Below are 21,452 nucleotides of genomic sequence, written 5' to 3' on the forward strand. Positions count from 1 at the left end.
GCCTTAATCAAGGTAGGAATGACTTCTTCTGGAATGCCTTTCCCTTTTAGGATCTGGCGTTCAACCGCCATGCCGTCAAACGCAGCCGCGGTAAGTCTTGAAAGAGACAGGGACCCTGTTGTAGCAGGTCCCTTCTCAGAAGTAGAGGGCACGGGTCGTCCGTGACCAACTCTTGAAGTTCCGGGTACCAAGTCCTTCTTGGCCAATCCGGAGCCACTAGTATTGTTCTTACTCCTCCTCACCGTATAATCTTCAATACCTTTGGTATGAGAGGCAGAGGAGGAAACACATATACTGATTTGTACACCCAAGGTGTTACCAGTGCGTCCACAGCTATTGCCTGTGGATCTCTTGACCTGGCGCAATACTTGTCCAGTTTCTTGTTGAGGCGAGACGCCATCATGTCTACCATTGGTCTTTCCCAACAGTTTATTAGCATGTGGAAGACTTCTGGATGAAGACCCCCCTCTCCCGGGTGAATATCGTGTCTGCTGAGGAAGTCTGCTTCCCAGTTGTCCACGCCCGGGAAGAACACTGCTGACAGTGCTATTACGTGATTCTCCGCCCAGCGAAGAATCTTGGCAGCTTCTGCCATTGCACTCCTGCTTCTTGTGCCGCCCTGTCTGTTTACATGGGCGACCGCCGTGATGTTGTCCGACTGAATCAACACCGGTTTTCCTTGCAGGAGTGGTTCCGCCTGGCTTAGAGCATTTTAGATTGCTCTTAGTACCAGAATGTTTATGTGAAGAGACTTTTCCAGGTTCGTCCATACCCCCTGGAAGTTTCTTCCTTGTGTGACTGCTCCCCAACCTCTCAGGCTGGCGTCCGTGGTCACCAGGATCAAATCCTGTATGCCGAATCTGCGGCCCTCCAATAGATGAGCCTTTTGCAACCACCACAGAAGATATACCCTTGTCCTTGGCGACAGGGTTATTCGCAGGTGCATCTGAGGATGCGACCCTGACCATTTGTCCAACAGATCCCTTTGGAAAATTCTTGCATGGAATCTGCCGAATGGAATTGCTTCGTAAAAAGCCACCATTTTTCCCAGGACTCTTGTGCATTGATGTACAGACACCTTTCCTGGTTTTAGGAGGTTCCTGACAGGTCGGATAACTCCTTGGCTTTTTCCTCGGGAAGAAAAACCTTTTTCTGAACCGTGTCCAGAATCATCCCTAGGAACAGCAGACGTATCGTCGGAAAACAGCTGCGATTCTTGGAATATTTAGAATCCAGTCGTGCCGTCGAAGAACTACTTTAGATAGTGCTCTTCCGACCTCCAACTGTTCTCTGGAACTTGCCCTTTTTAGGTCGTGCAAGTAAGGGATAATTTAGATGCCTTTTTTCTTTGAAGAAACATCTTTTCGGCCATTACCTTGGTAAAAAGGCCCGGGGTGCCGTGGATAATTCAAACGGCATCGTCTGAAACTGATATTGACAGTTCTGTACCACGAACCAGAGGTACCCTTGATGAGAAGGACAACATTTGGACATGGAGGTAATCCTTGATGTCCAGGGACACCATATAGTCCCCTTTTTTCCGGTTCGCTATCACTGCTCTGAGTGACTTTATCTCGATTTGAACCTTTTATGTAAGTGTTCAAAACATTTTAGATTTAGACTATGTGTCACCAAGCCGTCTGGCTTCAGTACCACAATATAGTGTGGAAAAATAATACCCTTTTCCTTGTCGTAGGAGGGGTACTTTGATTATCACCTGCTGGATATACAGCTTGTGAATTGTTTCCAATGCTGCCTCCCTGTCGGAGGGAGCCGTTGGTAAAGCAGACTTCAGGAACCTGCGAGGAGAAGATGTCTCGACTCTCCAATCTTTACCCCTGGGATAATACTCGTACGATCTAGGGGTCAACTTGCGAGTGATCCCACTGCGCCCTGAGACTCTTGAGACTACCCCCCCACCTTGAGTCCGCTTGCACGGCCCCAGCGTCATGCTGAGGACTTGGCAGACGCGGTGGAGGGCTTCTTTTCCTGGGAAAGGGCTGCCTGCTGCAGTCTACTTCCCTTACCTCTATGTCTGGGCAGATATGACTGGCCTTTTGCCTGCATGCCCTCATGGGAAAGGAAAGATTGAGGCTGAAAAGACGGTGTCTTTTTTAGCTGAGATGTAACTTGGGGTAAAAAAGGTTGGATTTCCCAGCTGTTGCTGTGGTCCCCAGGTCCGATGGACCGACCCCCAAATAACTCCTTCCCTTTATACAGCAATACTTCCATCTGCCGTATGGGATCTGTATCACCTGACCACTGTCGTGTCCCTGACATCTTCTGGGAGATATGGACAACGCACTTATCTTGATGCCAGAGAGCAAATATCCCTCTGTGCATCTCACATACATATATATAGAATGCATCCTATTAAATGCTCTACATGAATAAAATATTTTCAGTCAGGGAATCCGACCAAGCCAACCCAGCACTGCATCTCCAGGCTGATGGCGATCGCTGGTCGCAGTATAACCACCGTATGTGTGTATATACTTTTTAGGATATTTTTCCAGCTTCCTATCAGCTGGCTCCTTGAGGGCGGCCGTATCTGGAGACGGTAACGCCACTTGATAAGCGTGTGAGCGCCTTATCACCCTAAGGGGTGTTTCCCAACGTACCCTAATTTCTGGCGGGAAAGGGTATAACGCCAATATTTGCTATCGGGGTAACCCTACGCATCATCACACACTTCATTTTATTTTATCTGATTCAGGAAAAACTACAGGTAGTTTTTTCACTCCCACATAATACCCTTTCTTGTGGTACTTGTAGTATCAGAAACACGTAACACCTCCTTCATTGCCCTTAACGTGTGGCCCTAATGAGAAATACGTTTGTTTATTCACCGTCGACACTGTATTCAGTGTCCGTGTCTGTGTCTGTGTCGACCGACTGAGGTAAATGGGCGTTTTTAAAACCCCTGACGGTGTTTCTGAGACGCCTGGACCGGTCCTAATAGATTGTCGGCCGTCTCATGTCGTCAACCGACCTTGCAGCGTGTTGACATTCTCACGTAATTCTCTAAATAAGCCATCCATTCCGGTGTCGACTCCCTAGAGAGTGACATCACCATTACAGGCAATTTCTCCGCCTCCTCACCAACATCGTCCTCATACATGTCGACACACACGTACCGACACACAGCACACACACCGGGAATGCTCTGACAGAGGACAGGACCCACTAGCCCTTTGGGGAGACAGAGGGAGAGTCTGCCAGCACACACCAAAAACGCTATAATTATATAGGGACAACCTTATATAAGTGTTTCTCCCTTATAGCATCTTTTATATATATTAATATCGCCAAAATCAGTGCCCCCCCTCTCTGTTTTAACCCTGTTTCTGTAGTGCAGTGCAGGGGAGAGCCTGGGAGCCTTCTCTCCAGCTTTTCTGTGAGAGAAAATGGCGCTGTGTGCTGAGGAGATAGGCCCCGCCCCTTTTTCGGCGGGCTCGTCTCCCGCTATTTTTGAAGTTAGGCAGGGGTTAAATATCTCCATATAGCCTCTGTGGGCTATATGTGAGGTATTTTTTGCCTCTAATAAGGTTTTTATTTGCCTCTCAGAGCGCCCCCCCCAGCGCTCTGCACCCTCAGTGACTGTTGTGTGAAGTGTGCTGAGAGGAAAATGGCGCACAGCTGCAGTGCTGTGCGCTACCTTTATGAAGACTCAGGAGTCTTCAGCCGCCGATTTTGGACCTCTTCTCTCTTCAGCGTCTGCAAGGGGGCCGGCGGCGCGGCTCCGGTGACCATCCAGGCTGTACCTGTGATCGTCCCTCTGGAGCTAGTGTCCAGTAGCCAAGCAGCAAATCCACTCTGCACGCAGGTGAGTTCACTACTTCTCCCCTAAGTCCCTCGTTGCAGTGATCCTGTTGCCAGCAGGACTCACTGTAAAGTAAAAAACCTAAGCTAAACTTTCTCTAAGCAGCTCTTTAGGAGAGCCACCTAGATTGCACCCTTCTCGTTCGGGCACAAAATCTAACTGGAGTCTGGAGGAGGGTCATGGGGGGAGGAGCCAGTGCACACCACCTGATCTGGTAAAAGCTTTACTTTTTTGTGCCCTGTCTCCTGCGGAGCCGCTATTCCCCATGGTCCTTTCAGGAACCCCAGCATCCACTTAGGACGATAGAGAAAAGCAATTAACGCCTAGGTTTAATGGGTGCGCATATAAGACGTGCACAATAAAAACGTAGAGGAAATGCACAGTTTCCCTTTTGTCCCAATAAATGTGTCTTCTCCACCCCATAATCCAGTGGCGGATTCAGAGAGGGTGACGGGGGCAATCTATCAGAAGGGATGTAGCCAAGTGACCGGCGGTCAGCATACCGACATCGGTATGCCGGCAGGAGGTCCAGTGCTATTCCCACTCGTGAGTGTCCACAACACCCACAGAGTGGGAACAGAACCTGTAGCGAGCACAGCGTGGCTATCGCAGCGAGCACGCAAGGCGCTTCGTTGCGCTCACCTCCCTGCCGGCATCCTAGTGTTGGAATGCTGACCGCTGGGATCCCGACCGCCGGTCACCTAATCCTATCCCTATTAGAACCCTACCCCCTCACCGCACGCCGATGCATGAATGAGCAGTGATATCCGCCAAACAGTGCGCTACTGCGGTTACACAGTGACTGGCAGACCACACCTGCAAAAGCGGAGAGATCACACCCTCTTTGGATTCCCCACCACCATAAACATTCTAGCTGTATTATACATATAGCTGCATATATAGATTCATTCATACATGGACTCTTATCTAGTTAAGTCATGTCCACCTTACATTAAACTCTAACATGGATTACCTACCTACCTATTATTGGTGAGATACACTCTAAGAGTGTACCTAGCCATGATGGTGTCACTGCTGTTGGTAATGGAGGATTGTGTAACTCAGTGAGTGTGAATGGTGTAGTGTAGTATGTAATAGCTGCCTGAGAGCAGGTGACTTACCCTGGGCACTGTACGAGCAGTACTGACGCACTACGCTCCCTTTCCGGGACACTCACCCTCTGGCTCTCTTGCTTACGTTGTATGTGCTATGTGTTGCCAGCTGGAGCCGTGACCCAGCAGATCAATGAGATCCACAGAAATGATGCCATATGATAAGGGTCTGACAGCTCATTGCCCAGGGGCTGGTGCATAGACTGTGTACGTAGGGCCAAAATGCAACAGAACGCGAATTGTGAGAGCTGACATGATTCTGGTGAGATCGTCACTAGATTTAAAGGGGCAATAAGTTTGAAGGTAAAAACATGCTGTATTTGCCTTTAAACTAATTGCCAAATTACATTTTGTGACTATCTCGAAAGAAACGTGTTAGCTCCCACCATGCGCGCCTGCATTTGGCACCTCAGATAACACAGCGTAGACTGTGGACTGTCAGACATCTAGTTCCACGCTAAACCAGAGGAAGGCAATAAGCGGCCCTCCAGCAGCTATAGAACTATACATCCCAGCTTGCCCTGCCACAGATTTACCTTGTCCTCATAGCAAAACTGTGGCAGGGAATGCTGGGTTGTGTAGTCCCACAGCTGGAGGGCAACTTATTGCTCACCCCTGCACTAAACAGTACTCAGTACAGTATGATGATGATGATGATAATAATCTCTTACCTGATGATTCCTTGTGACTCTCCATCTTCATCTCCTGCTGGGAGTGTCTGACCGTGAGTGGCCCCTGCAGGTAGTAAAGGATCAAAGTACACATAAGGAAAATGGGGGATAAGGATGTCCTCTGCACTAGAAAAATTTTGACATTTTTAGTTTAAATGAAAGTTTCCCCAAATTTCATGATAACAAGGAAGTTGTATCACCATTCATCATAGGGGGTGCTACTATAGACAATAAACTACAGAATAACACAGGACTGTGTTGTTCAGTAAAGGATAAAACAATGAGCAGAGACCCTCCATACAGTGACACAGCTAAAAGGAAATTATGTGATAAGCTAAACAAAGATAAAACAATAATAGATAGAAAAAAAAAATGCACCTAGCAGAGTAAAATTTGGCTATATAAAATGGGTCTAAAAACCAAATGAAGCATACAAAAATAAAAATAACTTCTGCGTTTTCTGCAGAAATTTGTTGCTTTTAAATCCATCATTCTGATTTAGAAACATCATATTGAGTGTGACAGTCTACAGTAATTACTGTTACCATTCACAAAAAAACTACCCTAACTGCAGCACTACACTATTACTCCTAACCTGACTCCCCTCTGCCTGGTCTCCCAGTTATGTCCCCACTTCTCCTTCCCTGCATCCCATAACTCCCAGCTGTCTGGCATTCAAGCACTGCGCACACTACTCCTTCCCTGCACTCTCCCATGACTCCCCTCCGCCTGGTCTCCCAGCACTGCCCCCCACTACTCCTTTCCTGCACTCTCCCCTGACTTCACTCTGCCTGGTCTCCCAGCACTATGACTTTCCTGCACTCTCCCCTGACTCCCCTCTGCCTGGTCTCCCAGTTATGTCCCCACTACTCCTTCCCTGCATCCCATAACTCCCCGCTGTCTGGCATTCAAGCACTGCGCACACTACTCCTTCCCTGCACTCTCCCATGACTCCCATCTGCCTGGTCTCCCAGCACTGCCCCCCACTACTCCTTTCCTGCACTCTCCCCTGACTCCCCTCTGCCTGGTTTCCCAACACTGCCCCTACTACTCCTTTCCTGCACTCTCCCCTGACTCCCCTCTGCCTGGTCTCCCAGAACTATCCCCACTACTCCCTCCCTGCACTCTCCCCTGACTCCCCTTTGCCTGGTCTCCCCGCACTGCCCCCACTACTCCTTCCCTGCACTCTCCCCTGACTCACCTCTGTCTGGTCTCCCAGCAATCTCCCCACTACTCCTTCCCCGCACTCTCCCCTGACTCCCCTCTGCCTGGTATCCCAGAACTGCCCCCACTACTCCTTCCCTGCACTCTCCCATCTGCCTGCTTTCCCAGCAATGTTAATACCACTCCTTCCCTGCTCTCTCACCTGTCTCCCCTCTGTCTGGTCTCCCAGCACTGTCCCCACTACTCCTTCCCTGCCCTCTCACCTGACTCCCCTCTGCATGGTCTCCCAGCACTGACTCCACTACTCCTTTCCTGCACTCTCCCCTGACTCCCCTCTGCCTGGTCTCCCAGAACTGTCCCCACTACTCCTTTCCTGCACTCTCCCCTGACTTCCCTCTGCCTGGTCTCCCAGCACTGTCCCCACTACTCTTTCCTTGCACTCTCCTCTGACTCCCCTCTGCCTGGTCTCCCAGCACTGTCCCCACTACTCCTTTCCTGTACTCTCACCTGACTCCCCTCCTTCTGGTCTCCCAGCACTCTCCCCACTACTCCTTCCCCGCACTCTCCCCTGACTCCCCTCTGCCTGCTCTCTCAACACTGTCCCCACTACTCCTTTCCTGCACTATCCCGACTCCCCTCTGCCTGCTCTCCCAGCACTGTCCCCACTACTCCTTCCTTGCACTCTCCCCTGACTCCCCTCTGCCCAGTTTCCCAGAACCATTCCCATTATTCCTTTCACTGCGCTCTCCCCTGATTCCCATCTGCCTGCTTACCCAGCAATGTCAATACTACTTCTTCCCTGCACTCTCACCTGTCTCCCCTCTGCCTGGTCTCCCAGCACTGTCCCCACTACTCCTTCCCTGCACTCTCCCCTGACTCCACTTGGCCTGTTCTCCCAGCACTGCCCCCACTACTCCTTCTCTGCACTCTCCCCTGACTCCCCTCTGCCTCGTCTCCCAGCACTGTTCCCACTACTCCTTCTCAGCTCTCTCACCTGTCTCCCCTCTGACTGGTCCCCTAGCACTGTCCCTACTACTCATTCCCTGCTCTCTCACCTGACTGCCCTCCGCCCGATCCTCCAGCACTGTGCTCTACTGTACACACCTAGCTGACTCCCTCAGCCGCTGCTTTGCCCGGCACAGAGCAGACAGTACAGTCTCCCCCTCTGCCAGCAGTGCGTCAGGAAACCCAGAGGAGGAGGAAAGAGTAGGGTACATCAGGATGTCACTTCCCATTGCGGTAAAGATCATGGGAAACGTAGTTCTCGCTGTATCGCCTTGCACTATGCAGTTACCACACCAGAGGCAATGACACTTTAAAGGGTTTCTAATATGTCCGCCATTTTCCTGAAGACCAACACCGACAGCAAAGCCAGTTAGCGATTTCAAAAAGGACACACAAAATGGCTCCGGAAATGGAGACAGCGTAAACAGGACAGCTGCTTCTCTGGTTGTGTAGCAACAGCAAAAATGGGTTGTTGTTTTTTGTTTTGTATGTTTTTTTTAATGCAGGACAAAAACTGTTAATATGGTACATGGTAGCTCATATGGGCTTGGGCTGGAAATATTTAATTTGCACATTTTTAATAATATTGCTGAAGCATGTTATAGTATACAAGCAGTCTGCACTACCTATATGTTATACACACTGCTGGTACAGTGCAGAACCAAACACTCTTCATCATCATCATTTATTATTATTTATTAACAGTTTCTTATATAGCACAGCAAATACCATTGCGCTTTACAACTGGACACAATGATAAGACAAAACTGGGTAATAACAAACAGTCATGGAGGTAGGAGGGCCCTGCTCGCAAGCTTACAATTCTAACATAATTGAAAACATTTGCAGATTTGATATGTTACAGTGTAACACAGTGATACACCTGATCCCTTTCTTTCGCTTTAACGCGCTCAATACGGTTATACCTCTATAGGTGGCCATTGGTCATCAATGCTTAGCAACCATTGGTGAGTATTTTGTTTTGTTTTCACAAACAATGGGAGGCACCTGATGGTATAACATCGGTGATTGTCCCCCAATTGGGGTTGCCAGTCCCGCTATGTGCTTATGTGGGACACCAACTGCACATGTACATAGCCTAACCATGGATCTACATTTGCGACCTACAAGGCAAAACTGGGGTGCGACCGGGTACTCTTAAGTGGTCAAAGCGCAGTGAGGGAGTTTGCTTCCTATGCAGACCTGAATGTAAGGGAAAGTAGGCACAGAGCAGATGCAAGTGCACAAAGAAAAAAGAAGGAAAGGGCTGTATTATCGGTGCACATGAGGAAGATTCGATCTAATTAACGAATCCATCTATATTATTTTAAAATTTAACTTTTATTATTATATATTAAGAATTGGTGCAAGAATGATTATACACAAACTAGGAGTATAGGCGAAACATAGAGGTTAAAATATGACAGACAAAACATAAAGGTGCAATGAAATATAATAAAGGTGATCAAAAGATTAAAAAATGTGTGTCCGCGTGTTTATTCTAACGTCTAGGTAAATATATTATATTAGTCGTTGATTATATCATTAGTTACTGTGTTTGTCTAGTCAGTAAACGATATTTCAAGGAGGCATTAAAGAGATGTGAGTGAGATGAATATAGATAATGTGTTATCGATTGTGTGACACTCTGTTATAATGCTTGGGTGTATATGTTATTATTACCCCAGAAGGGGAGACACCTTATTAGTTAGGAACTTATGACGCCTTAAGATAGTACCAGATCATATAGATATGATCACAGCTCAAAAGGGAGCAAAATCCAGTGTAGCATGTGACAACCTGTTACAGTATTTAGGTGTTGGTATCAGTGTACGTCAGTGTACATTTAAGTACAGTGTTCAATATACACTTTGTCTTTATCCACAAAGAAAACACCTTCTATATTAAGGACTAATGATTCATTGAGGCTGTTCAAATTCAATTCCTATATGCTGAAATACAGTCAAGTAGAATCTAAATTATATATTGTTGAGTGTGTGACATACTATTACCATAAATTCTCACTAATAATACAATTATGGTGTTAAGGTGTACACACTATTTTTATCCCTAGAAGGCAAGCACCTTCTTTATCTGGGATTGGTGACACCTTAGAGTTATTCAGAGTTAGTTCTCGTATCTTGCAATATTCATCATAGTTTATTATCAAATTAAGTATGGGAGACACAATATCATATATTTGATCAATTGTGACATTGAGATGTATAATCTATTTCTGTCCCTAGAAGGAAAGCACCTTCATTATTGAGGACTGGTGACACCTCCCCAATACTCAATATGTTCATAGTATTTCTGCCGTTGCATGGGAAAGCACCTCCATTATTAAACGACACTGATAACTCTTAGATACATGTATATATTAAGCCGATGGATCATATGTCACCACCCAACATTTCACCAAATTACCGTGTAATGAGTTCTTAGTGACTTATATAGATCACATGACTGTAATGTATATTTTCCAAATTAGTTAGAATGTTGATATTAAAGCACAAGAGAAAAAAATATTTTAATATACAGCTTCACTGTGTCCTTAGTGTTTTCATATATTTATTGCAGAATGTATTCTAAACTTCTTATTCCAGTTGTCAATGTTAGCTTATATCACAGGTGTCTCATAACAATTCTAGATTTGTAATGAAAGCATCATCCCTGCATTCAGTTTAAATGTGTCCTGAATGCTTCTGTATATTTATTGCCAAGTATAGACTGAAACATTTGTTGCAATTGTCACTGCTAACTGCAAAGTATAGACTGAAACATTTGTTGCAATTGTCACTGCTAACTGCAAAGTATAAACTGAAACATTTGTTGCAATTGTCACTCCTAACTAGTATCACTGATATCTCTTAGCATTCCTAGGGTCTTTCATGAGAATACAATGTATAATTTTTCAACTCCACATAATTATATTGCTTCAGATAACCTCTATAACTAGTGCTGTGCTGCTTAATGTCTCACTGATTCACTTATCCCTGGACAGAGTCTACTATTTACTGCAACTAATACTCGTCTTTCAGCTAATTTACACTGATGCTATTAAACAATACTGCAATTCTATATGGGTCAGAACTGACTAGACATTTATCTAACTATCAGACATAGACATTGAGACACGCGGACACACGCTGCCTTTGGTCTCCAGATGCAAGTGCACACTGCTTACTTATCCACTTTTCTCCTCTTAAAGAACCTACCCTTATTAAGTCCCACCCCCACTGCTGCAAAGCACCGCGATTTGTGGGTCTGCCCCCTCCCTGCAGACCCGCGATTGCCAGTGATTATCTCTCCATCTTGTCTGCTTGACTAAGATGTAGGACAGGCCTGTCCAAACTGCGGCCCTACAACTGTTGAGAAACTACACATCCCAGCATGCCCTGACACAGCTTTTGCATTCCCTGACCACAAAACTGTGTCAAGGCATGCTGGTATATGTAGTTTCACAACAGCTGGAGTCCAGCAGTTTGGACATGCCTGATGTAGGAGATCTGCCTGATCTTCCAATGGGTTGCAGGGGACTACCAGTAAAAATCGTGAGTCTCCCGCAACTTCCGGGAGTGTAGGCTCACTGATAATGACTAACAGCAAAGCAGGCGCATTTACTATAGGTGCAGATGCCTAAATGCTGCATATGGGTAAATAGAAGCAATGTATTCTGGATTTATTTCCAACACTGCCCAACGTGCATGTGATGTATAAAATGCTGTAGAAAACTCCAAACAGACATTTACCCTGGTAACAATTTTAGTCACTTAGGGTCTGAGATTCTCAGTTGGGAGCAAAACTGGCGACTGGTAAGTCCATAGACACTTACCAATCATCATGCTGATGTGTCGTGCCTGACGTCACAACTAGGTGGTTATTTATATCTGTGTCTGCCCTGTTATGATTTTAGTCACTTGTGGCCTCTGCTTGCAAGTGTACGGGCAGTCACAGCACGATGGGACGACATATATGCAGATATATCGTCCATATATCGTGATATGTCTGTGATTGACATTGTTCACAGACATATCAATGGAACGGGATCCGGTCTGAAGATCGACAGTATCTAGGTCGACAATGTTTAGGTCGACCACTATAGGTCGACAGTCACTAGGTCGACATGGATGGAAGGTCGACAGGGTTTCTAGGTCGACATGTGCTAGGTCGACAGGTCTAAAGGTCGACATGAGTTTTTTAAAAAAAAATTCTTTTTTTGAATTTTTTCATACTTAACGATCCACGTGGACTACGATTGGAACGGTAAAGTGTGCCGAGCGAAGCAGTAGCGGAGCGAAGGCACCATGCCCGAAACATGGCGAGCGAAGTGAGCCATGCGAGGGGACGCGGTGCACTAATTTGGGATCCCGGTCACTCTACGAAGAAAACGAAAAAACAACAACTCATGTCGACCTTTAGACCTGTCGACCTAGCACATGTCGACCTTCCATCCATGTCGACCTAGTGACTGTCGACCTATAGTGGTCGACCTAAACATTGTCGACCTAAATTTGATGAACCACACCCCAATGGAACGCACCTGACGATGTGCCCACGATATACATCGGCCATTCCATTGAACGCCCGATATATCGGCCAGTGTGTACCCAGCTTAACCCATGCTGGGTTTTTTTATGATATTATTTTATAGTGTTCTTTAATGTTGTCTCCCTGCTGCTATGTAACATAACAGATATGGTTGCACTACTTAGTTCAAACCCTCTGCTGCCTGCCGGACAAATTAGATAGCCTTTACTATAATAGACAATATACCTGTGCTTCCTCCTGATTATCTGCCCCGCAGAGGTTTGTAGGATGGGATGGCGGCGTTTTCCCCGGCCGAAGGGGTGCGCTCCTTGCTATGTGAGTGCACATTACTCAAAAAAAGCTTGCATGCATAAAATGTGTATATTTGGCCATATTCAGACCTGTATGTGTATAGTCGCCCATATGCAGACCTGTATGTGTATATTTGCCCATATTCAGACCTGTAGGTGTATAGTCACCCATATTCAGACCTATATGTGTATAGTCGCCCATATGCAAATATGTATGTGTATAGTCGCCCATTTGCAGACCTGTACACGTGTCAAAATGCTTGTGTAAATGTAGCATTTGTGCCTGGCTTGCTATAAGCCCTTAATGAGCACTTGTACCTGAGGTCATGCATTTGCACTGCCTGATTGATCCAATCGGAACCCTTTGGGTTGCTAAGAGGAAGGAGCAGTGCTCTGGGAACCGACCCCATCTGAAGATGGTATAGGCTCCTAAAGGCAAACTCTGAAAAGTTTCAGTTTTTGGAGTTTGAGGAAAATTAGTTACCCCATCGACACCCTTGATCAGTGTCGGACTGGGGAATGAAGGGCCTTCCGGGGGAATGCAGTGATAGGAGCCCATGGATAGGGGTGTGGCCAGCCACCACAATGGTTTTACCTAACCATTAGAGACTACATGGGCTGGGGCCCTTGATATATACAGTATACAGTCAATATTGCCAGTGCATGCATGATAATGTAGCAGATTAATAACAGCAATGTATGATAGAAAATACACCATAGTCATGTGCATTATAATGGAACATATGCATAATGTATAATTCGAGTGCAGAAGGGCCCATCGGGGGTTTCCCCTGTGCCCCAGTGGGCCAGTCCGACCCTGCCCCTTATAGAGAATGGGTCCGTTACCAAAAACATGCAGAAACAAGGTTTTTCGCAATTTTTTTTTACCACCCCTCTCCAAACGGGGTTTTTCCGTGCAAAAATCCATAGGTCCTGCAAAAAGCCGCGGACATACGTATGTTCGCGGCATTTATCGCGGATAAAATGGGCATTTATCGTGGATTATGCTTCGCCTGAGGCAGGTGAAGCATAATCCCTGATATGTGCCAGTATCGGGGGATAAGCGTCGGCATCAGGGCTAATTGGATAGCCCCTCCCAGCGAATTCCTTATCCGCGGTAAATTATCTACCTCATAAAACACCCACTGATTTGTGTGGGGAACGGCAAATGAGAAAAATTGTAAGAAACAATAACAAGAAAACAACAAACCTAGAGGGTAAAAAGAAGAAAGTAACCAAAGACAGCTCACTACCCCTTTCACAACAAAATCCCGGGTCTGACCCAGGATTTGCAACATGGTTCCAAGTGGAGAAGTGAGCCAGTGAAGAAGTTGCCCATGGCAACCAATCAGCTACTCTGTATAATTTTATAGTATGCAAATTATAAATGTTACTTCGGTGCCGATTGGTTCTTCTCCACTGGCTCACTTCTCCACTGTTTTCAGTGCTTCATGAATAGACCCCTGAGTCTCCAACCCAGGTTATTCCTGGGTTGGCAAAGTTTGCACTACACACACAGGTGCAGTGTTAACTGTTCTTCCGGCGCCTGGAGATGACATCATCTCCAAGTGCCGGTGATCCAACTCTGGGTCAGATTGTCTACACTGCCCCGTTACACGGGGGATACGGTCATTAGGTCGACACAACTTAGGCTGACAGTCATTAGGTCGACCACTGAAGGTCGACATGGCCAATATGTCGACTTTGTCATTAGGTCGACATGTATTAGGTCGAAAGGTCGACATGAGATTTTCACTTTTTTTTCTTTCAATTTTTTTATTTTTCCATACTTGACGATCCACATGGACTACGATTGGAACGGTAACCTGTGCCGAGCGAGGCACCTTGCCCGAAGCATGGCGAGCGAACACGGTGCACTAATTGGGGTTCCCCGTCACTTTACGAAGATAACAACACCAAAAACAGTCCATAAACTCATGTCGACCTTTTCACCTGTCGACCTAGTACATGTCGACCTAATTCCCATGTTGACATAGTGCATGTCGACATAATGCCCATGTCTTCAGTGGCCAACCTAATGACTGTCGACCTAAGTTGAGTCGACCCAAATGACCCATACCCTTACACGGGTCATTCCCCCGTATCCAACAAAGGTCGCTACCTGGGTTGGATTCCCTCTTCAGTGGACCTGCTTTTTTTCATGGACCCTTTCACACCGAACCACGACCCAGGTTAACCTGGCAATAACCTGGGTCGGACAGGTGGTGTGAAAGCAGTATAATACCCCTTTCACACCAGAAATGCAGGGGCAAAACCCGGGAATTCTGCCACGGGATCATGCAGGGACATTCCCGGGTTGGGCCCGTTTATACCAACTTTTGGAGCCGGGACATCCCGGGTCGGCACCTTTCATACTGAACCCGGGATGGCCCTGCATTTTCTGAGAATGGGCGTCTCAGAAAAAAACACAAGACCAGGAAGTGCCCTGAATAGCCAATCAGCATCAGCAGAGGCAACCCAGGAAGGTGGGACATGTCCCTGCACCATTCACACTGGCCAGATTCCCGGGAAGATCCCGGGACCAACCCTGGTCGATTGCAGGGTTGAAATGCCGGAGCAGGAATCCCGGGATTTTGTCCCTGTACCATACTTGCCTACCTGACCCTCTCCATGAGGGAGAAAATGCTCTGTTCCTGGACTTTCCGGGTAATGTATGATTGCCATCACCTGTGGTGAGCTAGTTAATTGATAAGAAAGGTGTTTCACCACAGGTGATGGCAATCATACATTACCAGGAAAGTCCAGGAACAGAGCATTTTCTCCCTCATGGAGAGGGTCAGGTAGGCAAGGATGCCCTGTACCCTTTCACACTGAGAAATTTCCCGGGTTGATGCGCGTTCATGTGTTTTAACCCAGGAAATTTTTGGGCTGTGTGAAAGGGGTATTATTAATCCAGATTGTCAGACGTCAGCATTAACAGAAAGTCTTTGCCTTTGCCTGGCCTATTCTATCCAAGACAGTTAACCTACCAGTATATTACTGGACTGTGGGACTTAACATGACAATGATATACAACTCTACACACAATTATATGTTGTTTCAACCATTTTATATTGCATTGAAAAGTCTCTAAATGCATGAGAATGAAAGCTGCAGGTATTATTAGTCATGCATCTGACATGACCGTTAGAGCAAGGGTGTTCAACATGCGGCCATTCAGCTGCCATGGAACTACACATACCAGCATGCCCAGCCACAGTTTTGCTATCAGGGCATGCTAAAACTGTGCCAGGGCATGCTAGTATGTGTAGTGTGAATACCCCTGCTGTAGAGCATCCACGCGCAGTTGGCACAACCCTATTTGCCCGGAATGACGTGGCTAGTCAATTAACCCCATACGTGTTCGAATCAGAACGTTACGACACAAACACATAAGTTCGCACAGCTTAAGCTCCTGTAAAATGGTCAATGTGCAGTATGACAAATGGACAAGACTGCGTTATGGGGGGGGGGAAAGTAAATATTGTACATATCAAACCCACTACATTACACACTACATAGCCTCATGCAGAATACCTCTCAAATGTCTCGGATTGGTCTGGGCACTCGGGGATGGTGAGTGTTGTCCCCCCCGGCGCTCTGGAAGTCGGTTTGTATAGTCTCAGTGGTGATAACTATAGGGGGCCAGGGAAAGCAGCAGTACAGTGTGTATTGCTGCAAGCTGAAGCCAGGGGGTGGGGGTGGAGTTCAGAGCAGCAGTTCTGTACAGACAGCAGGCAAAGCACAGTCAGGGTGAGAGGAGCTTACAGCTGGGGAGACCGTGACAGAGGATGTGTGCGTTTAATTATATCTTATATCAGTATATTACATGTATTATGTTCACCGCCTACTGACACCATGCAGAATAATAATCCATCTACAAGGGTAACCACCATGCCCTAGTGCCTAACACCAGATGCTGACAATTCAGCGGAATGTCCTACCACTGATGCAGCCAGCTGACGCTCATGACTGACAAATGTGCAGCCTCTGCTCTCACTGCTGCTTGTCTGCTCCATTTTCATATTTTTGGGGGGGGATATGTCGTCCTGTTTTCATGCCTTGTGTTTCCCTTAATTTCATAGCACAAGCAAAATAAAATAGATTGCGAATAAATAAAATAAGTACTATATCAGAGTGCGCTCTTACACGTTGTGGGATTAGAATTTGGCGCTGTGCATCCTTATGCGGACTCGGGTGCCGATACGATAGTGGACGCTAATTCGATAAATTCGCAATTGCCCGATGTTTGCGAATCTGTAGATCGGAGGGGGAGCGATGGCGCTCGCAGTGCCCCAAACGCTGCACAGGATTGACATGCTGCTGCAGTTTTGGGGCGGAGACTGGGAGCATGACAGAAAGGGGGGAGGGTGTCGGCCGTGTTTTCTGGGCATGTCGAAGCCAGTGGCTGCGTCATCAGAGCAGTGTGATTGGGACAAATATCCTGAGTAACCTGAGGGTTCCTCACATGTCCACTGACCATGCAGTGGATCTGATGGTGCGCCTCCGGAAGCAGCAGTGGATCAGAGAAGCTCTTTACCTAAGGCGCCTCCTGCGGCTTGAGCATTATTTTGCACAGAACTGCACTGTGCTATAGTTTTGACGGGTTCACTACGATATGCCGGCGGTCGGGCTCCCGGCGACCAGCATACCGGCGCCGGGAGCCCGACCGCCGGCTTACCAACAGTGTGGCGAGCGCAAATGAGCCCCTTGCGGGCTCGCTGCGCTCGCCACGCTACGGGCACGGTGGCGCGCTACTGTGCGCCGGGATCCCGACAGCCGGCATACTGAAGACCACCCAGTTTTGACCTCCCTCCATGGTCTACAGCAGAAAGGAGTATTCCGATTTGGGGTCAGATGTAGTGCAATTCAAGTTGGCCGGAGGTGCGGGTTGCCGGACAAACTTGGATTTTTTTTTTACTGTGGCAATCATTTACAAGGCATCATTTTCCGAGTTCGGCTGGCAACCTGCAAATCTGGGCAACATTTTTAAAGAGCAAATTAATAGTTTTGTTTTTGAACTGAATTTAGTCATTGTATTTTTTATTTGCATCTGTATTTAATTTTATTTTACACGGTAAGTGTGGCTTTAGGGCAAAGTGACCGGAATTATTAAATTAGCCGCCCGTGGCAAGTCTGTGTGACTAGCCCCGAGACAGCACAGAAATCACAAGCATTACTTGCAAAATGGAGATTCTCATTTTGTTGGCAGTTTGCATGGCAGCTTGTGTACTGACATTCGCAGAGCCGGCCCTAACCAATATGATGCCCTAGGCAAGATTTAGTCTGGTGCCCCCTAGCACCACCACTAGTTCCGCCTCTGACCCTGCACCCCTATACCAGGACCATCACCCCCCACACATAGCAGTCCTTTTTTTTTTCCTTCCCCCTGTAATTTAAATAAGAACAGTGTGCACATTCGGCGCAGCCCAAAAAGGTATGTGTTTTTGTTGGCAAGGGGCATGGCCACACAATAGTACCCCCAATTCAAATTATGCCTCACAGTAGTGCAACTTTATTCACAATTTATCATGCGATAGTGTCCCTTATTCACATTACATCACACAGTCGTACCACTTTACCTTATATACGTTACTCCTCACAGTAGTACCCCTCATTCACATAACATCATACTGAATTGCTCCTTATTCACATTACACCACACCATATTGCTCTTTATTCTCATTACACCACACCATATTGCTCCTTATTCACATTACACCACACCATATTGCTCTTTATTCACATTAGACCACACAGTAGTGCCCTTTCTATACGTTACGCCACACAGTAGAGCACCTTATACACATAATGCCACACATTGGTAATGCATTTATACACATAATACCACACAGTAATGCCCCTTATACATATGACACACATTATTAATGTCCTTATAAACATAATGCGCCTTACACATTATGCCAACCCTTATTAATGCCCTTATACACATAATTTCCCTAACACATATGCCGCACATTATTAGTGCCCTTATACACATAATGACACACATAGTGCTCCTTACACATATGTTACACATTATTAATGTCCTTATACACATAAAGACACATTTAGTTCCTGGCGTGAGTCAACTGGCAGCTCTGCTAACGTCGGGTGCCTATTTTTTATGAAAATGCATCTTATTTGCATTGCTATGTGGCTAGGATGCACAAGCAGCTTCTGCTGATTAAAATGATATGCAGCATGCCTATATACTGTGTGCGACTGTGGTTGTACCTTCATACGAAATGCTACACACAGAATATAGGCATGCCGCATATCATTTTAATCAGCAGAAGCTGCTTGTGCCCCTTGGCATACCAGATGCCCTAGGCAATTGCCTAGTTTGCCTATGCCTAGGGCCGGCTCTGGACATTCGGGGTTGTGCAGAGTTGGTCACAGATTTTGCTATTGCAGCAAAATCTGCGAACATAGGGCCTAATTCAGGTTGGATCGCAAATTGCGATCAAACCAGAATTTTTGCATTTGCCCAGCGGGTACATGCGCAGGGCCCGCGGTAAATGCGAAGCCTGTCAATCAGGCAGAGGCGTTTGCGGGGGGTGGGGGGAGCATCAACGCTCCATTCTCCAGGTGGAGGTGGAGCGTTGCGGGGCTGTTCCAAACAGGGGGCGTGATGTGGGCGTGATTGGGGCGGCTGCGTGACATCACACGCAGCCGCTCCGATCAAAAAGATGGCAGCGACCCTCCCCCTGCCGTCGCAGCCAGACCATGCACTCTGCCAAGCCTCTGTGGTAGCTGGCCACACCCCTTGTACAGGATGGCCACACCACAAAGCATGGGCTCTTACCACAGCATTCCCCCAGTGGGCCTTTCATCCCCCAGTCCACCACTAATCTCAACATGTAACATTCTGCAGATGTCAATGTCATAACTGTCAACATTGTGGTGTCAAAATTATGACTGGTGCCATTTATAATGTCAACATGGTGACTTCATCCCCTTTCAATATATCCATTAATTCAGGCAGAAAAAAAAACCAGGCTACTTTATACAAATCTCACTTTGACCTAAAATCGTTATAGAAGTCCATTCTTCCATATTGCCCTGAGCATGCATTAACTACCAAGATGGGTCACCAGCTGGGCTAGTAGATGAAGGTGCCACCTAGCCTAAATGTTCCTGGGCGAGTGCTGTACTATATTCACTTTAAGTATCTGTAACCACAGACTATAGCTTAACCCACTGGTATTTATTATGCAGTGCCAGAATCACAATTGTCTAGGCCACGGAGAAAATAAATGGGGGAACTCTACACCATAATGCCTAGAAGGCCCAGGGTCGGACTGGCCCACAGGGGAACAGGGGAAACCACCGGTTGACCCCACTGCCTGTGGGCCCTCCTCCTTCTCTAGGGATCAGGTTCCAGACTTTATCCAGGTGCACTAAAGTTATGCATTATACTGTTACATATGTTAAGCATGGGCCCCTACAAAAGCATCCCCCCAGGTGGGCCCTTCATACCCCAGTCCGACACTGAGAAGGCCCACATGTAATCGTCTCATAGTTGCGGCAACTGCAAGATTTCTGGGAATTAGGTGTGTTTAGCTGCTTTATAGCTTGCGTCTAAGGGCCTTATTCAGAGACGTATGCAAGCCTGATGGTTTGCGTATATTTCAAATGGCGGGTGGACTGCGCGTGTGCAGGACCCATTCCGCACATCGGTCCAGGGGCCCCTACGCTGCAGCCTGATTAACAGGCTGCCGCCGTTTGGAGGCAGGGAGTGGGCAAAGCTGGCCAGCGTTCCCTGGAAGCCAGGGTCTGCATTTTCTGGCACAGATTTCCTGGGCCCGGCTGAGCAGTTCTTCGGCTTACTCAGGTGACCGGTGCTTGACAACATCACGACTGATGGTCACCATGGTGATCTGATGTTTCGTCTTCACTAGGATCGCAGGCGCCGGCAGGATGTGTCTTTTTTCCTACAGTCGCCTCCTGCGTATAAAACTTTTTCTCATCGCTGCTGCGTCTGTCTATGAATCCAGCCCTAAATCTCCTTACATCTCTGTATTTGCCGCAACTCGCTACTTAATTTAAGCAAAATGTTATTGTCATTTGCTGTGATTGCACGTCATGTGTTTGCTCTGTGGGTATCCGGTCTTTAGGCCGACACTCATCAGGTTGACCACTATTGATTGACATGGTCATTAGGTCGACATGGCAACGGTCGACACATGAAAAGGTCGACATAAATTTTCACATCCCCCCATTTTTTTAAAATTTTTCATACTTTACAATCTACGTGGACCACAATTGGGAATAGTAACCTGTGCAGCGGCAGTGGAGCTGCAAGGGGACACGGTGCACTTATTTGGGTTCCTGATCACTTTATGAAGAAAACGACACCCACATTTAAAAAAAAACTTGTGTCAACCTTTTTCATGGTGACCTAATGACCATGTCAGCATATTTCAGGTGTCGACCAATAGTGGTCAACCTAATAACTGTCGACCTATGATCCACACCCGATCTGTGATACTTTCTGAGTTGTTGCAGCCCCCCCCCCTTAGCACTGACAGTTGTGTTGCTATGCTCTGTGTAGTGACAGCTGGTACTACTACAGTGAGCGTATATTGTTTTTTTAACCTTTATTAAAAGGTTAATGACAAAGCATTTGTGCGCGTTCTAAGCACATACATACCTGGACTGTGCAAAATACTTACTGTCGCCCTTGATTTTTATAAATTACTTTATATACAGTAGATACTAAGCAATTTGGCAACAGGTTGTTTTTTTGTAACCAGTGTAGATGGTAGCAAATTCCTATTTAATTCAGGTTTCATAAAAGTGTTATTATATTTCAGAGAACAAATCTGTCAAT

At 46.7% G+C, this 21,452-nt stretch overlaps 1 protein-coding gene across 4 annotated transcripts in view; it reads right to left on the reverse strand.

Moving 5' to 3' along the window:
* Positions 1–21,452, reverse strand: part of LOC135054829 (zinc finger protein 260-like) — an 85,383-nt gene that overhangs the window by 63,408 nt on the left and 523 nt on the right. For 2 of the 4 annotated variants that reach the window (XM_063958213.1, XM_063958211.1), the window contains exon 2: positions 5,607–5,670. In XM_063958213.1, the coding sequence (XP_063814283.1) occupies positions 5,607–5,637 (31 nt within the window). In that variant the 5' untranslated portion in view covers positions 5,638–5,670. Of the gene's footprint in view, positions 1–5,606; positions 5,671–7,825; positions 8,046–21,452 lie in introns of those variants that run through there. The other 2 variants (XM_063958210.1, XM_063958212.1) reach the window with 2 other exon arrangements.

Source organism: Pseudophryne corroboree, chromosome 3, assembly GCF_028390025.1.
Source record: "Pseudophryne corroboree isolate aPseCor3 chromosome 3, aPseCor3.hap2, whole genome shotgun sequence".
NCBI classification, from domain to species: domain Eukaryota; kingdom Metazoa; phylum Chordata; class Amphibia; order Anura; family Myobatrachidae; genus Pseudophryne; species Pseudophryne corroboree.